Below are 23,196 nucleotides of genomic sequence, written 5' to 3' on the forward strand. Positions count from 1 at the left end.
CGAAGGAATTAACCCCCAAGCGGAGGTGTGAAAACCGTGCCGAAAGCTGAATGGCACCTGGGTGAGGTGTCTAGAACGGTGACTCTGGGATACCGGGCGACTCTCAGAGTACGCAGTCTTATCCTTGCATGCGGGGCTCTACGAGGATGGACGAACCCCGTTCCCTAGCTTCTCGTGGGAACAACAATGACAACACCAAACATAGTTGTAGTAAGTGCGGTTCAAAACAACAGAACGCGCAGGGCTCCCGACAATGGGTCGGACAACAATGCCGACCAATCTAGAGCTAGGGGAGCCAATGAAAATGGATTCAATGTAATGGATCGACGGGATCTCGCAACCTTTGGGTGGACGGAGCGACTGAATCACGACTTGCTAGAGTGCTATGATGCGAGTGTGGCCCCTGGACGGGGTTACATGGCACGGCTGCATGATCTGTGGTGCAAGAAACACCCGGAGCTATCGCACTTTTCGCAGCAACGTCTGCGAAACCATGCTGAACTACTCCGTAAAAGGGGCTATGTAAGCGGAACGCCTATTCTACCACAGCTACAACAAGCCGGCAACAAAGAAAGAGAGGCGACACTAAGACCAACCGCGGGGCAGGCATCCAATAGATGAAGAGCGATGCTTTACGACCCGGAGAAACATCAACACCAAGGTTTCTCTCAAGCCTAAAGATCTGGCTAAAATGGATGACGAGCTTCGTGGACATTTTTCCGGAGAATTCGACCTCTGGGCTATCAATTATTCTGTGTATAATGCAGCGAGAGCTGAGAGGTCAGAGAAAATCAACAGTTTTTCTCTGATTCATCTCGACTCTTCCAAGACCCTCCAGTTACTGTTGAACACCCACCCAAACCAGAGGAGGCCGAAGTATTTTGGAGAGAAGTCTACGAAGTTCAGCATAGACTGGACGAAGACTCAGAAAATATAAGTAGCATCAAGGAGTTATGTGTTGCCCTCATAACACCTGATAAAGAATGCCCACCCATCACTAAAGAGGAGGTGAAAAAAGTATTAAGAGGGATGAAGAACTATTCCGCACCGGGACCAGATTGTATCAAAACCTTCTGGTGGAAGAAGTTTTCTTCAACCCATCAGCATTTGGCCCGTATTTTCACCTCAAATTTGAAGTCGCAACAGCCGATTCCAGAATGATTGGTGGAAGGGCGCACAATACTTCTGCCGAAAATAGGCAACTTAACTGACCCGAAGAATTACAGACCAGTAACTTGTCTGAACACGCTTTATAAGATATTTACAGCTATCCTAAATGGTAGGATTGTTCGGGCAATTGAACCTGTGTGGCAAAAAATGTATGAACAAGGAGGCTAAAAGAAAGGCGTTGCCGGATGTCAGGAGAACCTGCTCATCGATAGATCCCTGAAGATCCTGAGCTCGTTGATAGAAGCGCCATACGACACCTTTGCGCTGGAGAGACTTATGCATACCTGGGCGTACCACAGAGACGCATTCAGGATGTGACATCTATAAAGGATACTCTCCGAAGAAGATACAAACGTCTATTCGGACAGATTTGGTCTTCCGAACTGTCGGCGAGGAACAAAGTATCTGCAACGAACATGCTTACCGTCCCGGTACTACTCTATTCATTTGGAGTAGTTCCATGGACGAAGAACGAGCTCAGATCTCTTGATATCGGGACAAGAAAGGTTATGCACATAAACAAAAGCATGCATCTTAAGTCTTCCGTTCCGCGACTGTACATCTTACGCCGTCAAGGGGGTCGCGGAATATTGAGTCTTGAATGTCTTCACAACAGGATTATTCTGGGTACAGCACATAGAGTTGCAAATGGAAGAGACCCTCTTCTTAAAATGTTCAGGAATCACAAAGAATTGGGCAAAGGAGCGTTTCTGTACAAAGCACTCGGACTTGACTTCAGTATTAGGGGTGAGCAAAATGCATCAAATCTTATCTATCTCGAGTGCTCACTCCTGAAAGCCCGGATTAAGAAAGCACAAGAGAAAAACTTTCTTGAACAGCTCCTCGATAAGAGGATGCACGGTATCTTCCACAGAAATATGAAGGATCAGTCAATGTTTTGTGAGCTAACGTTTGCTTTCCTTAAATCGCCCGGATCGAAGTCTGGTACGGAGGGTTTCATTTTTGCATGCCAAGACGGTGCCATTTCCACCTTAACATACCGTCGCCACATTTTGAGCCAAGACATTCCCGATGATAGCTGCAGGGCTAGCCATGCACACCGCGAGCATTTAGCTCACATACTATCTAGTTGTCCAACTCACGCGGGAACGATCTACATTCAAAGGCACAATGCGGCACTAAGAGTACTTTATTACCATCTCTGTCACTCCTACGGCATTAACCTTAATATCGCTCCCCTAAATGCTCCTAGGGAAATTGAGTCAATTGTCGAGAATGGGAAGTGCTGCATATACTCGAATTTTATATTCTCGACAATTGTTTCTGTTGCTCACTCGAGGCCTGACATGGTTCTTCTTGACTTCGAGAAGCGAGCCATGTTTGTTATCGAATTTTCGGTACCAGCTGACAAAAACATCATAACCAAGGAGAATGAAAAGAAAGAGAGGTATCGGCTTATAAAGGAGTTGCAACGATCGTACCCGGAATATTCTGTTAAATTGATCGTCCTTATCATCGGCGCTCTTGGAGGTGCCAAGCTTTCACTTGCTAATGGCCTAAAAAGCATCCCTGCGTGTCAACAATATGCTAGAAGACTTGCGGGAAAAATGAAGAAGGCGGTTGTCCTTGGGTCGCTCCGTGTTCTTAGGGTGCACGAGGCTTTTGCTGAATCGTATTGAATCCTTTACAGACTGTAACCACCTATCTCACGGTCGTGAGACGTGGTTGTGGCTGAAATTTTACCGCGATTTCGCTGGAACCGGTGCAATTTTCCAGATTAGCACCCACTCCGGCGAAATCCTGCGGTTGTCCTTATGACAAACTTTTAATTATATATATTTTTTTTGAAAACACATTTATATAATTGAGAATATTTTAAATACTGTAGAATTATTTTGTTTGTGTATGAAAACACATTTATATAATTGAGAATATTTGAAATACAGTGGAATTATTGAATGGATAATTTTTTGAATCTTGAAAAAATTGGTCTCAAAAATATTCGGATTGCGCTCACTTCTTGAATTTTTATCCAAAATGGCTGGCCAGCGAGCTTGAACTTTATTTTAAGATACTAAAAGAGTGTACCAAAGGACAAGCCAATCTGTCAATTCTTTTGAAAGTAATCGTATAACAAAATGAAAATCTACAGACACTATAACTCACGAACGAACGTGGACAGTTGACAAAAACTGGGGTGGAGGGGGTCCAATTTTACACTAATCTAATACCTTCTCTGATGAGAATGTAAACAATTATTTAAAACTTTCGAACATTTACAGTTGTGTTGTTAAGACAGGAGGAAAGTATATGAGAAAGTCCCTACTTCGAGAAATGAAAGCAACCTCTTTAAATTAAGTGTTGAAATTGGTCAAAATAATTTGCATAACTAAATAAACAATATGGCTACAGCAAAATCATTCATGTTGCACGATAGATTACCTTCAGCCAAGCTTGAAACTGAGACAATTGCTCGCAAATGCAAAAAGGAGAAACTTCCAAAAATGTTCAATCTTTTCGATTTTCGAAACTGCTCACTTTATGACAATGTTTCATGTAACCCTTTTTATGCAGAAGAAGATTTAGAGGGTTTTATTATATAATCATTTTTGCACTAATAAACAGCATTTTCCAAGAAAAATAAAAAAATGTGGAATAGGCGGCCATGTTGGAAGATGGCGGCTCGAGCTCCCCCCCCCCAAATTCACTCAATTTTTAAAGGTGCCTCCAGTTCCCCTAAGGAAATGTTTTTGAAACCTCGATGGCTCAGACGATAGCGCGTCAGGTTTTCGTGAAGGAGGGCTGGGGTTCCATCCCTGAGCCGATATCAATGGAAATTTTTCTATTTACTTCAACCGGGTCTCCAGCGCCTTATGCTGTACGTCCCCTCAGAAAGATCCTGATTATGTACCAAGGTGTAGGCTCAATGTAGAGAGGACTAGCCTGGGGTGTGGCACAATAGACTTTATAGCTTGAGCGCCATGGAGGAGCTTCATGGCCTTCTATCCACATTATATAATCGTTAACTGCACATAAATTATTTAGTTAAAAATTTCCTATAGACTTTTGTGTCTAAAGAAAACTGGATCTTCTATAGGGGTTTTTGTAATGCCAATAGGACTCCAAAAACCTTTATAGAAGATCCATTTTTCGTTTGCCCCAAACATTCATAAGAACTTTTTTACTGCATATTTTATATTAAAGAGCTGAAATATGTTGTGGAGGATTCGGGAAATTTTACGTGTGTCAACGATAACTTTTTTTTATTTCTTCACATAAAAAAGTTACACACAATTAATACTCAAAACTTCAATTTACATATGTAATTCGATGCTGAAAAGCAACTACGTGCTTTTCAAATTTTGTTCATTTGTAGGTCTTTCTAGAATCTTTAATATTAAAAGTGGTAAATTTCCGCAAATTATTTGGAATTTTTAAAAAAAAGTTCACTTCTCTTGGAAATATTTTTTAAATTATTCATATCAGGCGCAACGAAGTGAAATGTTTTTAGAAAATATGCGTGTAACATGATTTAATTAAAAATTGACCTATGTTCTAACGCGATAACTTATGATTTATTGTATTTAAATATTGCTGTTCACCGAAATTCGTGTTGCTGCAGCATTAAATGCGTGGCGCATTTATGGAAATACGACTTTTTTCGTCTGATTAAGAAGTGGGAAAAAGTTCGTGGACCAGTGGGAAAAAGTGATGCTCTGTCGTGAATATGTGATTGAATATGCCGTCACGTGGCGCCATATACAGTTCAGGTGGGCGGTTTGCAAAGAGTCAATATGTATATCCGTGACCCGTCGCATTCTTGCCGCGGTCACTCGTCAACGGAATGCTCGTTCACAATCGACCATTTTTCCCACTCGTAGCACAATATACTGTTTATTGCCACGAATAGCGTGTTGAATGAACACCGAAAAATGTTTAGGTTATTGCAAATTTTTTCATTGTGATTGAAGAATAATAATAAAAATGGACGAATGAAATAAAGAAGAAAGCGGATTTAGAATTTGCCTTCTTTTTCTTGCTTCTTTTATTATTATTTTTTAATTTGAATAGAGACATGGGCAATTCTATTTTTCAGTGGGCAAATAAAATTGAACAAAAAAAATTATATTTTTTGGGCTCTTCAGCATATTCGATTCACTTTGAGAGTAAAATTATTCATATTACATGAACAACTTTTTGGGATAAGTTATTTAAACTAAAGCATTATTCTCTTATTCAGGTAGTGGATCTGCCTACTATTGTGGAATCCTTGAAAACCATTGACAGTAAGAGTTTTTACAAAACTGCTGACATCTGCCAGGTGAGAAAATTTTTCTTCTTCATTTATATAATAAATTATAGCAGAAAGTATGGGATGTAAAAACCCCAGTCACACATAGGTAAGTGCTCCACTGTAGGGGGTTTTGTTGGATTTTCTCTGGAAATCCTGAAGATTTTGATAGGAATGATCTAGATAGATAATTTTTATAGGGAAATTAAAAAAAATTAATCTTGAAATTCTGCGTTAAAGTTAGCAATTTTTGTAAATAAGATTTTTGCATGCTGATTCAAAATCCGGCCTGTAAATTAATATAGAACTTCAGGATTCTGAGAGCTTCTGGGTAGCTGATTCCTGGAGTAGCTAAAATATTTTTTATATACTGTTTAAAATTAATTTTAATCTGTTTATTAAGTGTTTAAACATTTTCAATCAAAAAATAATTTACCTTTAAAGTTCTTTACATAATTTTAAATGACTTGAATTATTTAACAAACTCATTTAATTCAAATTGAGAATACATAGTGTGCAAAACATCAAATTTAAGTTTGAAAATTAATTTACCTGGGTTAATTTAGGCTGCAAAGAGTATGGGTATGTGTATGTGTGCATAGATTAAAATCACTAACAAAACTTGGTTTTGTAATCTAATTTAACTTACAACAAATTATTTTTATGTTAAGACTGTCAAACAGAATTAAGTGTAGATTTTTTTCAAGTAAAACAATGATTATTTAGTTATGAAAACTGTTTCTTTGCAATTATGGGTGATATGGTTGAATTCGGATTGTAATTTTTTTTCAACGTTTAATGATTTTTTGGTTCAACAATTCTTAGAAAAAATGAATATACAAAAAAAAACCTTTGTAGCAATTTCTAGTCAAATTGGTTTCATTTGTAAAACTATCCGACACAGTGGGTTTGCTATTTTGAATTTTAACATTTTCACTTCAAATTTGAAATAAGCGACCCCAAAACACACGTATAGTAGCTTACAGACAAATCAATTTTTTACAGTCATGATGCGCCATAATGGCTTTATCGTTTTGAAGTTTGATATTTTGTGTTCGGATTTGGAATCAGCGTTCCTAAAAACCCTCAAGTAATAATTTTGAGTAATATCTGTTTAATTTCTGCAAGTATGATTCGCCATATTAATTTCGCTATTTTGAAATTTGACGTTTTTACTTCAGATTTGAAATCAGCGACTCACTCTAAACATTGTTTTTCCTCCATTGTTAGAAATTTTTGTATGAATTTTATAAAACAAGGCGTTATATTTAAGTAATTATGTGTTTCATACGAATCAGAAACGGTTCGTAACTTTTCGCAGTAGTAATGTAAATCGTCAAAAAAAAAATTTCGGTTTACTTTTTCTACGCATAAATCAAAATCTATCAACCGAATAAAGTTAAATTTATTAAAACAAGTATTTAAATCAATATTTTTTAACCATTTTTTAAAATTGAAAAGTCTAAAAACTCAGGCTCTTTTTGGTCTGTATTTTGTGGTCATGTTGACAAGTGTGAGTGACCATGCTTAGGCTACGTACCTTCTTAACTTGCATAATTACCCCCCCTCCCTCCTAATTTCATTATTAATAAACTATACCTTCATTGTTATATATTCCTTGGTATATTCTATTTAATCATCTAATACATTACAACTATAACAACGAGGATGTTTGAAACGAGCAACGTGAAAAGGAACGAGTGAATTTAAGTTCGGAGTACGTATTTAACTCAGTGTTAATGCTTATACGTGTAGTGAAAAAAAAATCGCGAGACCGTAGAAAGATGCGATCGTTATAATAAAACGTTTATTTTAGTTCAGAGGCATAATGAGTGATCCAACCGAAAAAGACGAAAAGACAAAGGTCAGTGGGGCTTACACGTTAAACAAATAACGATAATTTGTAGAATTGAAAAAGCGCGGTATCATAGCTGATGAAAGTGAACAATGCGATAGTTAACAACAAACGTTCGTAGAAGCTGTTAAGTTAGAAGCAGCAAAAGGAACCTTGGAAAAGTTCGCAAGCGAACTAGATATACATAAACACACACCGGCTAATGCCAACGAGCATTCGCGAGACGACGAATTTTTCGCTACGGCATACGAATCTGACGAAGACAGCGATATGTCGGTCGACAACACCAAACTTGAATTCTGTTTAGGGGAAGGCAACTGCGATTGGTTTACTGAAAGACTCGATACACAATTCACAGTGAAAAAGACAAAAGATGAGAAGAAAGTAGGAATAATGCTCGGATGATTAGATGATATGGCTTACAAATTAATCAGAAACTTGTGCGCGCCGGCTAAACCAGTAACAAAAGCTTATGATGAGTTAGCTAAATTTATGTCTGAACAATATAACCACGAAGCCATCGGAAGTTATGGAAAGGTGTATGTTCAATCAAGCACAGAAGCAGCCATGTGAGACAGTTGTAGAGTTTGCAGCAAGGTTAAAGCAATAAGCGTTGAATTGCAATTTTAAAGAGTTAGCAAAGGCATTGAGAGATCAGTTTGTAGTTGGCATACGCGACGAAGAAACACGTATAGCCCTGTTTGAGAATGATAAGCTTAATTTTGACACTGCATTAAAAGAAACATATGCTACTGCTGCAGCGGACGGAATCACGTGCGCGCAAAGTGTCGTTATAAGAATTCAATATGTAATCATTGCGGCGGAAAAGGTGATCTGGAACGACCCTGTTTGAACAAACGAGGGCTAGACACGAGCAACGTTCACAGGCCGCATGAAAGCGTTGAAGAAGACGATTCAACGCCGGATGCAACGCAACGAAAGGATTTCTTAAACCTGTTGAGTAATGAGCGAGAGCTCATTACTCAACTGCATGCGGGATATACCGCATGCAGTTGAGCCTTTAATCGAAATCAACTCCAGAGATTAGAAGGGTTTGATCATGTAGAAAAAGTTGAGACTAGCGAGTGGGCAACGCCCATCATTCCAACCTTAAAAAATAACGGGCATCTCCGCATTTGCGGCGATTTAAAATTAATGTTGAACCCATTTATAATTCTTGATAAATATCCACTGCAAATCATAGCCATTAAGTTTGTGGATGAAGGGTGAGGGTGTTTAGGGTAAGAAGAAAGAGCAGGAAAATAAAAAAGAGCTGGAAGGGGATTTGAGAAGTGTTAAGGCAGAAGAAGACGTGTGGAAGATAATGAATAGGTTTAGGAAAAGTAGGGTGGGAATGAGTGAGGAGATAGGGAGTGACGAATGGAGGAAATTCTTTAAAGATTCATTTCAGGGATTAGATACATGGAAGCGAGATGAGGGGATTAGAAGAACGAAGGAGGCAGGTGGAGAGGACCTGAATGACGAGGAGTTAAGGAAGCCGATAAGAAAGTTGAAAAAATCTGAGGCAGCAGGGCTAGACAGTGTAGATAACGAAGTATGGCTGTTTGGCACACAAGAGGTTAGAGAGAGGCTTACGGGGGTAGTGAAAAAAATATGAATGGGGGAAGGATTTCCAAGAGGGTGGAGGGAGGGGTTTGATCGTACTAGTATAATAAAGGGAACAGGGAGTGGTCGGAAAATTATAGAGGATTACGCTAATGTATACGGCGTACAAAATATACGCGATGGTGTTGGCAGATAGACTGCGGAAGGATGTTGAGAGGAAAGGAATATTGCCGGAGGCCTGATCAAGAGGGTAAGGGAGGTATATGAGAAGACGAAATATATGGTGAGAGGAGGGGAGGGAATCTGTGAGGGTTTCTGTATGGATGGGGGTTTGAGGCAAGGGTGCCCGCTTAGCCCTAAGCTCTTTGAAATTATAATCGTGGATATGGAAAGTAAGCTAGCGGCCGAAGTGGTAGGAGGAGTTAGGGTAGCAGGAGTCAGGATATGGTCACTCGCATATGCAAATGACATAGTGCTGCTATCAAAGAGCGAAGAGACTTTAAAATAGATGATGAAAAGCTTGAGAAGATACTTGGACAAAAATAGGTTAGAGTTAAATGCGGAAAACTTTAAGGTTATAGTATTCAGGAAAGGAGGTGGGAGAAATAAGGGAGGGAAGTGGAAGGGAAAAGCGTTACCAGAAGTGAAAGATTTTTTGTACCTGGGCTTCCTGTTTCGAAGGAATGGGGGAAGTGGATGGTCATATAAAAGAGAGGGTGAGAAGGGCACATGTGGTGATGAGGCAGGTGTGGGAGCTGAAGAAGAGGTTGGTCACATAGGATTTTGTAAGGGGAATGAAATTTTTTGATTCTCTAGTGATTTTGTCGCATAAGTATAAAGATGTTTTGGAGAAGTCCATTCTAATGATATTAAAATCTCTTGCAATAACTGAAATTATAAAGACATAGCTCAATTAAATTTTAATTTGCTAAATGAATTTCGGGATATAACAAAAAAAAAGTAAAAGAAGTTCATGAAAATCGGGTAATATTTTCACTAATAGCGGCAACATTTATAGATCATTTAAATATAAAATAAGAACTCTCGGTGCATCAAATATGCGATAACTCTTTAAGTTATTAACCGTTTTTTTTAAATCTTTTTAAATGTTTTTTAACAAAACTAAAGCTACCTGTTAAAATTCAATTTATTATTATTTTGATAGATTTTCCTTTTTGTAACCTGGCTCTGATTCTCGAAAAATGAGAGTATATCGCGAAGCAAGCAACCGCGATCGCACGACAGGCTGTCCAGTTTTCCCCTTGGGTTCCAGTATTGTAACAAGATTTGGAGGTAGCGACCCTGCTGCTCCTCAGAAAATGCTGCCATTATGTAGCCGCAATTTTGAATTTTTAAATTCTGACATCAGAATCGTATTTAGCGACCACAAAAACCACATAATCGAGTTTTATGCTCATTGAGAAGTTATCCCTGTCTCTCAGAATCTTTTATAGACCAACATAATAAAAAAATCTATTTTTCCATATTCTGGAAATTTTTTTTGAAAAAACTGGCCTACGAAAAATTCTGCAAAAAATATATTCACATACTTTTTTGTGCTAGTTGAACTCCTTACATCCCCAAGAGTTTATTAAAAAATAGCATTCGTATTTCTATGTCAACGCGAACTAGAAATCCAATAAAAACTTAGGAGAAGTAGGTCGGACGTATACGTCTCACTGCGTCGCAAACGGTTAGTACTACCTTAATACGACGCATTGCTGAACTCTGCCTTCGCGGTTAATATCTAATACTTATTTACTAATTGTTTACAATATTTACAATTCAACTACCAGTTGGTCTCCCTTTTCGTGCAGTAATACCTCCGTGTTGATCTCACTCCTTTCCACCTCCTTGCAATCCTCCAGACAGTGCTCAACCCTAGCATACCCCTTCGCGCACAATTCACACATTCTCTTCTCCCTGAAAAGCCAGAATCTATTAAAACCCTCCATACACGCACATCATATCCTCGCTCTGTGCTACTGAATTACTTTGCTTTTTCACACAAATACTGCACACTTTTCTTGGGCATAATTAATCCACAGTTCCCATTAAATCTTGACCATCTTATTTTCTCCTGCCCTGCTGCTTTTTCTCTCTCTATGCCGTTCTTATCCACCTGATACACCTTTCTCCCCTCTTCACGCATCCTTCTTACTTCACCCCTTTGCAACCCATTCCTTCTAAAATATCATTCTCACCCAACCTCCACCTTCCTATTTTTTAACCTGTTCTCCTTCTGCCACCAAAATCCGCAACCAGCTTACTCCCCTGACTCTTCACAAATTTTCTCCTCATACTTATACGCCCGAATTTTGGTGAAAATCCCACAACTCCTTAAACCCGCCTCCTTCCTAGCAGTATATTTAGGCGTATTTCTAGCCGACTCCAGTGCCCACATTACATACCTCTCATGTGTCCTATTTACCTCATCCAATTCCTTCCACCTTCACATCTGTACTTCATCAAATAGCACATTTATCACGAGCGAGTCAAACCATTTCATTCTCTTTCCAAAATCATCTGCAAACAACCTGTTTTGCAACCCCACCTCTGCGTCATCACCACGTTCGTTCTACTTACTCTCTCTTATATGGGACTATCCACCTCCCTTATAATCTGCATACGCGAGTGACCAAATTCTAATCCCTCCTACCATAACTCTTCCTTCCACTCCGGCCTCTATCTTAGCTTTCATATTCGCAATTAAATTTGAAAAAAGCGTTGGGCTAATCGGATTCCATTGCCTTAAGTCCCTATCTATCCAGAAACCCTCCGAAACAGGCATTTGAGGTTCGCTAAAACGGGTACACTATCGACCCCTTAATTGCTAATTTTCTATCCGACGCGTGCTCCATAACGTAGGTATTTTCTATAGTGCTCCTACCCGCCCTAAAGACCCCTTGCATCTTCATCAATATTCCTTTCCCCTTGACATGCTTGTGCAGCCTCTCTTTCAACGCCATCGCGTAAACTTTGTATACCGTGTTCATTAGTGTAATCCCTCTATAATTTTCCTGCCTATTCCAATCTCCTTTATTGTACTGTGGCACTCTTAGCTACTCTCTCCACCCTCCTGAGACCCTCCCCCCCATTTTTTCACTATTCCCTATAGCCTCGCGCTAATCTCTTTTGTATTAAACAGCCACGCTTCGTTCTATACCCTGTCTGGCTCTGCTGCCTTTGATTTTAACTTTCTTGTCTCTTTCTCTATCCTTGTTACTTAACTCACCCCCCCTCTGCCTCCTTTGTTCTTACCCTCTTCTCATCTCTCTTTCGTGAATTGGAGCCCTGAAACGACTTTAAAAAACTTAAGAACCTATTTATTATCTTCCACAACGTCTCCCCCTGTCCTAACACTTCCAACTTCTATTTCAGATCGTGTTCCTTTTCTTGCTCTTTTTTCTTACACATCAATCAATTCAATTACACAACTCCTTCATAACCTTCCTATTACTTTTTTTTAATTCCCTATCCCACCACGGCTTCACTATTCCTTTCCGCTTCATTCTGAATATTTTCTTTCGCACACAACCTTTTACTTTCTCTTTCAAATCCTCCCATATCTCTTTCACTGAATCCACTTCAAAGCGAACCTTACCTAAATGCTTTTCTCACTGGTCTGTCGTCTCCCTTATTCAGCTCAGCCTCTCCCCCGTCAACATTTCTTCCACATCTTGCTGTCCGTCGCTCTCCCCTCTTATCAACAACCCTCATGGCTGATTATCTCATTCTACCCTCCCTTCTACTGCGAGTCTCTTCATCTCATCCCACCCTTGCATATTCTTGATTACATAGTCTATCACCTATACCTCTACCTTACTTAGATACATGTATTGTCCCCCTTCGCCTCTGTTACCATACCAATCGCCACCACCAAGCCTCTATCCTCCACCCAGTCCCTTAAAATATCCCCCTCCTCTTTTATAATCTTATTCTTCGAATTGCTTTCAAAGATCAATTCTTCGCTATAAAGGCCCCCTTCTTTCCTAATCCTTGCATTAAAGTCCCCTCCCCCATTACCACCATACCTTCCTCTCTTTTGCCTAGCAAGGCTTTCACCCTTTCTTTAATCCTTTCCATTCCATCCTGGTATACACTGTCACAAACTTATACATTATCCCTATCTTTACAGCCCTCATTGCATGCCCTACTTATCACTTAGCAGTAGAGAGAGGCATGATCGAGAGAGTAAGGAAGGTATATGAAGAGACAAGATAGGGCGAGAGAAGAGGAGGGATCGCTTTTTGCGATTTTAATAGCGGAGAGGGAATGTAATCCAGCGGCTGCTGTGATAGAAGGGGTTAGGATATGGTCACTCGCGTATGCAGATGGCATAGTGCTGCTAGCAAAGAGCGAGGAGGCCTTAAAGGAGATGAGGAAGAGGTTAAGAAGGTACGTGGAAGGGATAAGACAAATATGGAGGCCGGGAAAGAAGTTGTTTGCAGATGATTTTGGAAGGAAAATGAAATTGTGCGAATCGCTAGTGATGAGTGTCATATTTTATGGATTGGATGTGTGTGTAAGCTAGTTAAAGAGTGTTGGCGGGATTAAGAGAACGGAAGAGGGGATGGGAAGTTGCAGGTTGAAAGTAAAAGGTTGTTTAGAAAAAATGGACTGCAGATTGATGAAGTGAGAAGAATGCACGAGGAAGAAGAAAGTTATATGATATGGTTAAGATAAACGGCATGGAGCGAGAGGACAGAAGGGAGGAGAGAATAAGGGAGTCAAGGTTTAACAGGAACTATGTGTGGATAATGCCAAGGGGGAGAGAGCAATACTTATGTGAGAAAGGAAAGAAAGGAAGTCAGGCACTGATAACGAGGTTTATGCAGATGCATGGAGTATTTTAATAGTTTTTGGCTTTCGAGAGAGAAGAGGATGGGGGATTTGTGCGGGAACGGGGATGCAAAAGTGGAGCACTAGTTGCAGGAGTATGAGGAGGTGGAAAAGGGTGGTATAAGTATGGAGGTATTGTTGTATAAAAGGGGGGATACAGAGGCAGTAGCATGGGTGAGAGGGTTTTGGGTAAGATGGAGAAGAAGAGAAGGAAAAGGAATGGAGAGGGAAAGATTATAAATAGGATAGGAAGGAAGTGTAAGAAAATTATAAATATTGTAAATAGGTATTAAATATTAGCCGCGGAGGCAGAGGTCAGCAATGCGAAGCAATCCTTCAAGTCAAGTTTTTAAAGCCAGAAAGCCGAAAAATAAACGTTTATCTATCTATCTATCTGCAGCGTACAACGTATCTGATCTGCGAGCAATGTAATTGGCTGAAGGAAAGTCTACTCGCTTTCTTAGCAGTGATTGCTGTACATATATAATGCGCGATTATTTAAACTCGTGTGCTTGGCTTGTACAAACAGCGACCGCAGTCCCTTCATAGTTTAAAGTGTTTGAGAATTTCAAAATTTTCGAATTTTTAATCACAGATTTCTTTTTAAATGTAGGCTTCTGTAATTTCGGAAAGATTTGTATATTTTTATTCTTTATAACAAATGTTTTTAATTTTTATTTAAGAACAAAGATAATATTTTTTTAACTTTTCAGAAGCACCTTTCTTTTGAAATTTTCAAATTTATCAAAGAAAGTTTTATATACGTGATAAAATTACGTAGAAATAATTTCGGTTTGATGAAAATAATTACGAAATTGTTAATTAAATCTGAAAATTGTTGATTAAATCATAAATTAATGAAAAAAAAGTTATTTTCGGAATAAGGAATGTACAGTAAATTAAAATCCAGAGTTTTGGTAAAAAATATAATAAAAATAAAAGTTTGATTACCATTAATTGAAAAAGATCCTGTTTGGCATGTTTTAAATAAATTTTTATAAACGAGTTAACAGTTTGGCTGTTTTTCAACGCAGAGGCTACCTTTTTCACGAATCAAGAATGTCTTTTTGGTGTCCCTTTGCTATGTAGCTTTGAAAATTCACAAAAATTGATTATTATCCTAGCAATTTTCATAAACAAGTTCCAAGCTTGCCTATTTTCTAACTAATGGAGTAGGCAAGCATTAACCTATCGACGACCGCAGAGCGAGTCTATCGACCACTGTCTATCCCCTGTTTGCTAAGCGGTGCGAACCTCGGCATACCGCAGCCGCCTTCTCTCCTGGCTTACCAGTACTGGTTACAGCTCTATACTGAGCCGATGTGTATAACACGATAGCGCGCATATTGTAATTAAGCTACAATAAAATTTCTTAATACGTTTATATTAAATGAACGCTCTTAAATGAATCGTGGATAATTATTCTACAAATAACCCTTCATTAAAGAACACCCTTCATTTTTTCATAGAATCATCTAATAATGTTGTTCTGGTGACTCTTTGATGTGATATTATGCAAATTTTCAAGATTGATTAATTATTAAGAGAATATTCATAAAGGAGTTCGACTATTCATAAACGAAAGGGCTTAATTGTTTACGAAATTGACTAAGAATGTCTTTTCGATAACTCTTGATACGATACTTTGCAAAATTACAAGAATTATTTATTATTAAAACAATTTTAATAAACGAATTCAGGTTTTGGCTAATTTACCAAATACTTGGGGCCAAACATCGAGCCCCCTCACTTCTGTTGATTGTAAATCACTCAAAAAAATTTCTGAATTATTTAATAAAAAGAATCTTAAAGCTTCCGAAATCTTCCGAATACAACGTCTTTCACCTGTTTCCAGAAAGTACTCGGCGTTACATTTATTCAGTGGAGTAGGCTTTCTTCTGGACTTACTACTGTCATCGAAAAGGTACATTTTTCTACCACTTGTCCCGCTGAGCTGCCAACGTGCCAACACTGATTGAAGTAAAAAGTATTCAGAATGATAACCCTCGCATAACAATGATTTTATCATAAATTTAATTATTGTACTGCAGTCGCATCACTAAACATCACATTTTGGAGCCATTTAACAGCTTAGTATCTTCATTTGTTCTGAAGCTAAAGTATTTGTAAATATTACAAAATTCGTAACCTAACTTTATCCTGTGTATATTATGCGGAAACAGAATCCCAATCTGCTTTACCCTTCCGCTATTAAGACAATTTCTATTTTAACACTATTTCTATTTTCAAACACACACAGAAGATCCTCCACACGGTGCCCCACGCCCTCATTCACCGTCAAATAGCATTTTTTAATTTTAATCCTTTCACTGTACCTTAAATTTCTCTCTCTTCCATTCCTTTCTGCAATTTTTCCAACTTCGAGCTAAGCTGCACAAACTTGACTTGAAATTATTCAGTGTTTCCTCAAAGGTTCTCCGTAAGAAACTTGTGCTACCGCATTTATAACATAGACAATGCTTGTTTCTAATCCCCGTTTATTACTTCATCCGTTTCCTTCATCTCCTTCATCTCATTACTCATCTCGCTTTGTTCGTGTGCCAGAACTTCTGTCACAATTCTTTCTGTGCGTCCAACGCGCATTCAGCCTAGCTGATCGTTCAAACTCGCCCGCCTCTTTTAACACTACTACTCAAGCCAGACTCCTTTCCCCAACTTTCCCCGCTCCCCACTAGGCGGCACTAGCACTGCTTTCTGCGTTCAGCATCCTTCCAGTCTGGCACTAAGCTTACTTTCTCGGCGTGCCACTTTTTTTTTCATCCACTTTTTTACTTTACTTTTCCTTCTTTCTCACAATGTCATACCATTAAACCCAGACACCTATTGTCACCTTCTCGAAAATTCTTTTCACCTTTCCTCTCACTTTTCCTCAGCCAATAACTTTGAAAACTCTCCTGGGCACCTCACACACGTTTAAAAAGAAATTCACGTAAAAAGTAAATTATTAAATATTTTATAATTTTGAAAAATGTATTATATTAAGGAATATTGAAATAATATCTGAATTTTTTCAGTTTTTTCTAACTTCGACCGCTTGCTGAGAACAAGTGAAAGTTGACGCTTGAGAAAGGAGGCAGTAACCCGCCTTTTTTAGTATGTTTTGCCATCTACCTATTGACGAAAAATTTTTAAGGTAAAAGTTGAAAATAATCCAGAGATTTTTTTGAAACACGTTTCAATCAAAAGAAGTGAGGGCCTCGAATTTTGGCGAAGTCTAACTCTAAGTCTAAGTCTAACAATATTCATACACAAATAAGGAGCTTGGTTATATTTCAACGAATACTTTTAAATTTTGTTCACGGAATTGGCTAAGAATGTGTTTGTAATGACTCTTTGTTATAATACTTTACAAATTGACAACAACTATTAATTATTCAAACAATTAATCGTGATAAAGCCTTATTTTCTCTTCTATTTTCTGCCACTGAAAATTATTTCTAGAAAGTTTTAGCGCATACATAAGAGATAAGACTTGAAAGACTGTGTGGTATGAATTAAGGATATTCGCTACAACTTTTTTATGTCATGCCACAAGTTGATGTCGAGTTACAAGATTCGAGCTATTCTTACATTTTTTTAACTTCTCACGTGATCTATTTCTCCAAAAGTTCAAGAATATCTCTATTAGAGGTCAATCTTTTAAAAAAAAAGTTTCTCACTCCTTTTTTAAACGAGTAATCACGTGTCAAAGTCAGCAGTTATTCTTAGTACTGCTCGTTCTGGTAGTACAGATAATTTCCGACGATAGTGTGTTTCCTGAGTACAATAGAACTTCGGACACTGTAGCTTTGGACACTGTCGTCTGCTTTTTCGCAGAGACTGTAAGAATGAGATGATTAGCTCAGGGTCGACGCATCCTCGAAGCCCCGTCTGTGATATATGTATTACATACTTATTTTTGCACAATAAATTAAGTGAAAAGTACCATTTAAAATTTTTCTAATTGAAATTTCATATTTTAACTTCACCGGGCTTCGAAATACCTGAATTCGCTTACACTAGCTGTTCTTCACATTATTGAGGTAAGTGGTACAATTTTGTCGAACGCGTTTTTTTATAGTAGCAATAAAAACAGTGTTCGATACTCTGGATCCCGATGCGTGACAGTGCCCGAGGTTCGGTTGTAAAAGGCGTATCTTAATTAAGACTTTGATACAAACAGAAATTAAAATTATATCACAAAATAGTGGACATAGGAAGAATTTAATCTTCAAACTGGATAGTAACGTATACGTATTCTTGGTAGGTTTTGTGCTTCGCATTAAGAATAAATTCTCTAACCTGCTTACCTACGTGATCTATAATTAGAAAATCTCCTCGCGAATGTCCCTTAAATGAACAGTAGCTTTTGAATTTTTAAAACCCGTTCTCGATTTTACGAGGAAGAGCGGACAGAGGCATGTTTGCAGGAGCAGACTTCTTAACAGAGAGACAGAGTGAAAACTGAACTGAACTAAACGTTTATTTGTCCAGAGAAACGTCTATAAAAACAAGTACAAATATACATTCGTATGCATGTTACATTAAATCATGCGCCCGTAAACTTTCTTACGATAAGTAATTCCTCCTTAAAATTATAACAAATGCTGCTTGCTAATTTCTTATAATACGATATGGATAATAATTATATGGGTACATATTTTCCCATAAAACTTTCTCATAATATAAAATAACCTCAGTACATACTATATGATACAATCATTTATCTCATCATCATCTATCTAACTTTACCATATTACATGCTTTTTTCATTAAGCAAGTACAGTTACGGCTATACGAGACCTATAATCTCTCGGGTCAGCGTACCACTCTTTCAGTAACTGCAGCCCTACTTAGAAATTCTTCTTAAAAGCACTCAGGTTTTTGTGATTTCAGTGATATAAAATTGAACACACCAATAAAATAAAGACGTCTATTTCTAATAGGGAACCATTCTAACCTTCTCCGTAAAGGAGTGATGCAATAATCACACTTAAGATCGAAAGTAAACCGGATGCAGGTGTTTAGAAATTGCGTAAGCTTCGTGTTCAGTTCATCATTCAAATCATTACAGAGAGCACAGAAAGAATCAAAATAAGGCAATATAAGAGAGGAAACCAACTGACTTCCAAGCTTAATAGTTAAGGCCTTTTAGCCCAGGGAATGAAGGATTTTTTCAGCACAAAATTTTAGAATGAAAACGAGGTATACGATCATGTAGTGTCCATGCCTGGGATAAAGGCTTGTGTGCTTGCATACAAAAATATTTAATCTGACCTAATTGCGCAAAGTTCAAATTTGATGGTATCATGTTTTTGTGAAATTTAGATCAAGTTACTGATTTGCGAATAAAAGTTTTATCATTAATGTAAGGTGTTAAAAAGCTCTTTAATTTGACAGGTCGCACATTGAGATTGTTGGATTTGTTCCCGCACAAAGTATTAAAAATCGACAAAACTGGCCGCTTTGCAAAATCTAGTAATTTTTGCAAAAAGTGTATGCACGTCTATTAAAGTCTCTGATAATGTGTTTTGTTAAGCTGAAAGTATATGCAAAATTTAAGGTCAAATAATAATTAGTTTTAAAAAAAAACTATTTGTTATTTAAAAAGGTTATGTTTTTTCGGTGGTGTCAAATTTTGATTAGCTCATCGCAAAGATATACAAGTAAACAAATTTTAATCCTAAAAATTTATAGTGTCATGTACGCTTACCCGTAATTGATTTTTAAGTATTAAGTACGTTAAAATGGTTGCAAAAGAGTAGTTCCGTTTTTGTCTTGTAAACAAATGGAATAACTTCTGTAATTTTTATCCTAAACAATCGGGTTTATAGTCAATCGAAACTTAGAATTTTTTAATGATTTTCAGATGAAAATATTTTCTGAATGTTAATTGAGAGGGTGGGGGGGGGGGGGGGTTATAACCATGATTGCAGTCGTAATTTTTAAGATATACAGCTGAAATTGGCAAATAGTATCTACTGGATAGTATTACTGATTGTAGTAAAATTGTCAGAATAATCAGTTGTGAAAATACTGCTTATAATAGCGGCTTATGACCGGAAGTTATTTCATAATTCAACCAAGCATCGGTTGCAGTATATTACGGCGGAGGAGGGGATGCTGCTTCCGCCTGGTAGACGATAGCGCTGAAATTGAATTCGCGCGTTCAAAATGAATTGTTAAAATTGGAAAAATCTCATAAAAACTGGACATATCCAAATGTTTTTTGTTTAATTTTAGCTAACTTTTTGTGCTATTTACAAATTTTGCATTAAAAGTTCAGAAAGGAAGTCTAATGCTTGAAATTAAGGTGTACTTTTATATATTTTTACTAATTGTACATTTGCTGAAATAATTTTTACACGTAATGTAATAATTATTTTGTTATTTCAAAGTTTATTCAATAATAGGAAAAATGTATTATTATAAGAGTGGTAAATAAAAGGTGGCTCAAAATTATGCATTTTGGAATCTTCGACCCGCTTTGACCCCAAATCGTTCTCTCGTAGAAACAAATAAATGCATATTTTTCATTTTCAAATAAAACGATTAAGACTATTGCTTGCAATTTTGGTGTTAAGAAGCATTTTCAAGGATATGAGAACAGATTAATGGAAAGAATGTTAATTATTTTTTAGTTTATAGTTTTGAAGCAATTAGAAAAATGAGTGAAAATGACAGCTTTCTGTCCAACAGTAGTTTTTCTCCAAACCTGAAGAATTTATGGCACCTAAATTGCACTCAAAGTGGCTTATTGTTAGAGGCTTAGAACTTACAGATACAGTCTCGGCCATAAAGCTGCGGCAGGTACAAGCCCACACCTATATGTAGCCAAGCGTTCATTGAACACTGACTAATAAAAGTTCCCTTCTACGTTCTATAGTTTTAAAAATCCGACCTATTTTGAAAAACACTTCTTACAAAAGACATTCATATTATTTTTCATATATTATCATTAGGATTATGTTATGCGAACAATTACTGCCTGACATTTTTTCTGTCCTTTAAACAATTAAAGATGATTCTTGTAGGACTTTCGGCCTGGACTTATTTGAAGAACAAGAATAATTTTGCAAAGTGTAATTTTTAAATAAAAAATGTTGTTTCCATAATAAAAGACGTTTAAACAAATTAGTTAAACTTTCAATCAAGTACTTGAATACTCAAACAAAAAATATAAATTCGAGAAAAAAGATAAAATACTTGAGATTGTAATCCGAAATGATTTTAATGTTAAACAAATTAGTTGAATTTTTAAACAAAAATAGAAATATCAACCAAAACATTATATTTCTGCAAAATAAGACGAATTTTCAACAAAATAGTTACGTTTTCAGCCAACGAGATGAATTTTGAACTTAAATTATGAATCTACAACCTAACAGGTGTATGTATGTATGCATGTATGTATGTATATTTAATCTCTCTCTTTTATGGGTTTGAGGGCCTTTGCACGCTGTACATATATTTACATTTTATCCTTAATCTAACTTATTAACTGCTTCAATTCTAATGTCTTGTCTCAATCAACAATAAAATTAAATAATAATAACATTAAAAAAAATACTAATAATTCTGCTAAAGAGCGATTTTCCAAGGCTTCTCTTCTCCTTGTCTTACTAATAGCTCTTACTCTATGACTTGCTACTCCATAACCCCTTCTCGTATATCACAAACTCTCCTTATTTTTTTCCTTTCTTCCTCCTATTTCAGATTTCCCGAATTCCCTCTCGTCTCCTTCCGAACTTCGTCCAAGCATATCTATGATATCCTAATTCCTTATCCTAATTCTTCTCTTAACATGTATCCTGGGCAACTCCAGCTAACCTCTCTTACTCATCCCAGTAATCGCTCATCCATGCTCTCCACTTTTCTGTGTTCCTCCTCCCCCAAACCTCTACTCCATAACACAAAATCGCCCAAACCAACGCATCAAACAACCAAACCCTCAATTTCCAGTCGTCCTTGAACCTTCTTTTTCCTATACCCCGTACTTGGATCATTACTTTACTCGCATATTCTATTCTTTTCCTCACGTGCACCTCGTTTCCCCCTTCTGTCTTAAACCAAAAACCTTTGTAACAGAATTCCTCCACCCTTTCCGCAGTTTGTCCTCTATCTGCCAAGCGTAATATATTTCGGGTTTTCTACTTATGAAACACATCAACTTGGTCTTTTTTTTACATTCACCGTCAGATCATCTGCCCCAACATACTCTTCGAAAATTCTCATCATTAGGTTCATTCCCTTCTCCTCGTCTGCTAACTGAATTATGTCGCCCGCGTAAGCTAGAGAGTATAGTTTGTTGTTACCCAATATCGTCCTTCTTTTTTCTTTCTCCTTCAGCTTTTCCTCTAGGTTTCTGTTAACCAAGGAGTTTAGTACGAAATTTTGTCCATAGTCCCCATCCCTTTTTCAAATCACGTCTGATTGTGTGTAATACTTTCTCTTCGTTTCCGCCCTCTTTTCTTTTCTTTTCTATCGGAAAGTGCTGGGACCCTATTTCCTTATCCCTATCTTATTATCCCTACCTCATTACCCAGTTTCATACGTCGTATCATATTCCTCATTCTTTCTTCCGCATGGATGTAGTCCATTATTGTCTCTCCCTTCCCTAAAACTGTGATCTCTCCTTCATCTCCTTTTATGTTTCTATTATATATAAACCATCCTGTTTCATTTATTATGTCTAGTAACCTCCTCCCCTCCCTGTCTTTCTCCCTATGTTTGGAACTCCTCACAAAGGTCTCCTTTTCTTTATCCCAAGTCCCTCCCCCTTGTTCACCAGTCCAGACATTCAAATCACCGCTTATCAAAACTAACTCGTCCTTCTTTTCCTCCATTCACTTATTAATTACTCTCCAACCTTCCTCTTTCCCACTTCTATATACACCCCGTCCCTGTTTTTTAATCCCGAAACATTCCAGAAACCCACCTTCACCTGCCCATCTTCTCCTCCCGTTCCTCTTGTACTTATTTTTAGCACTTTTTTATTTTGTAAACCCTGACACATTTCCTTCCTTCTTATTAACCTGTTCTTTATTCTTCTTCTTGCCTTGTTTGACAAGTTCTCAATTCTTCTATTTTTTCGTCCCAAATCCACATGTCTTCGTCTACCTAAATTCTATCTCCCTATTATTTCCTTCCTACCTTTCCGTATTTCCGCCCATTATTTCCACTCAATAAACCATTTTCTTCTCCTTTCCTGCCAGGTCAGATCTTCTATTCTCTCTGTTCGCTCCTTCTGTTGTTTCCTGGCTCGCTATTGTCTCAATTCTTCTTCGCTCAACGCTCACTTCTTACTCACTCTATATTCTATTATACTCATCTCCCTTTTCCTATTTTCATCATATTCTCTCTGCTAATTTTCTACGCATTATATTTTTTCTAGACTTTCTCTTTTTCGCCATTCCATAATTCTTCCCACTCTTCCCATTTATTCCGTATTGTACCTTCTCCTTTAGCCCCCCTCCCTGCCTTTTAATGTCCTCCAGCATCCCGCATGTCT

At 37.5% G+C, this 23,196-nt stretch overlaps 1 protein-coding gene across 2 annotated transcripts in view; it reads left to right on the plus strand.

Moving 5' to 3' along the window:
* Positions 1-23,196, plus strand: part of LOC117167055 (transcription initiation factor TFIID subunit 7) — a 142,362-nt gene that overhangs the window by 33,582 nt on the left and 85,584 nt on the right. The window contains exons 3-4 of one of the 2 annotated variants that reach the window (XM_033351633.1): positions 5,372-5,452; positions 15,541-15,609. In XM_033351633.1, coding sequence (XP_033207524.1) covers positions 5,372-5,452; positions 15,541-15,609 — 150 coding nt within the window. The remainder of the gene's footprint in view (positions 1-5,371; positions 5,453-15,540; positions 15,610-23,196) is intronic. The other variant, XM_033351634.1, reaches the window with a different exon arrangement.

Source organism: Belonocnema kinseyi, chromosome 2 (genome assembly GCF_010883055.1).
Source record: "Belonocnema kinseyi isolate 2016_QV_RU_SX_M_011 chromosome 2, B_treatae_v1, whole genome shotgun sequence".
NCBI classification, from domain to species: domain Eukaryota; kingdom Metazoa; phylum Arthropoda; class Insecta; order Hymenoptera; family Cynipidae; genus Belonocnema; species Belonocnema kinseyi.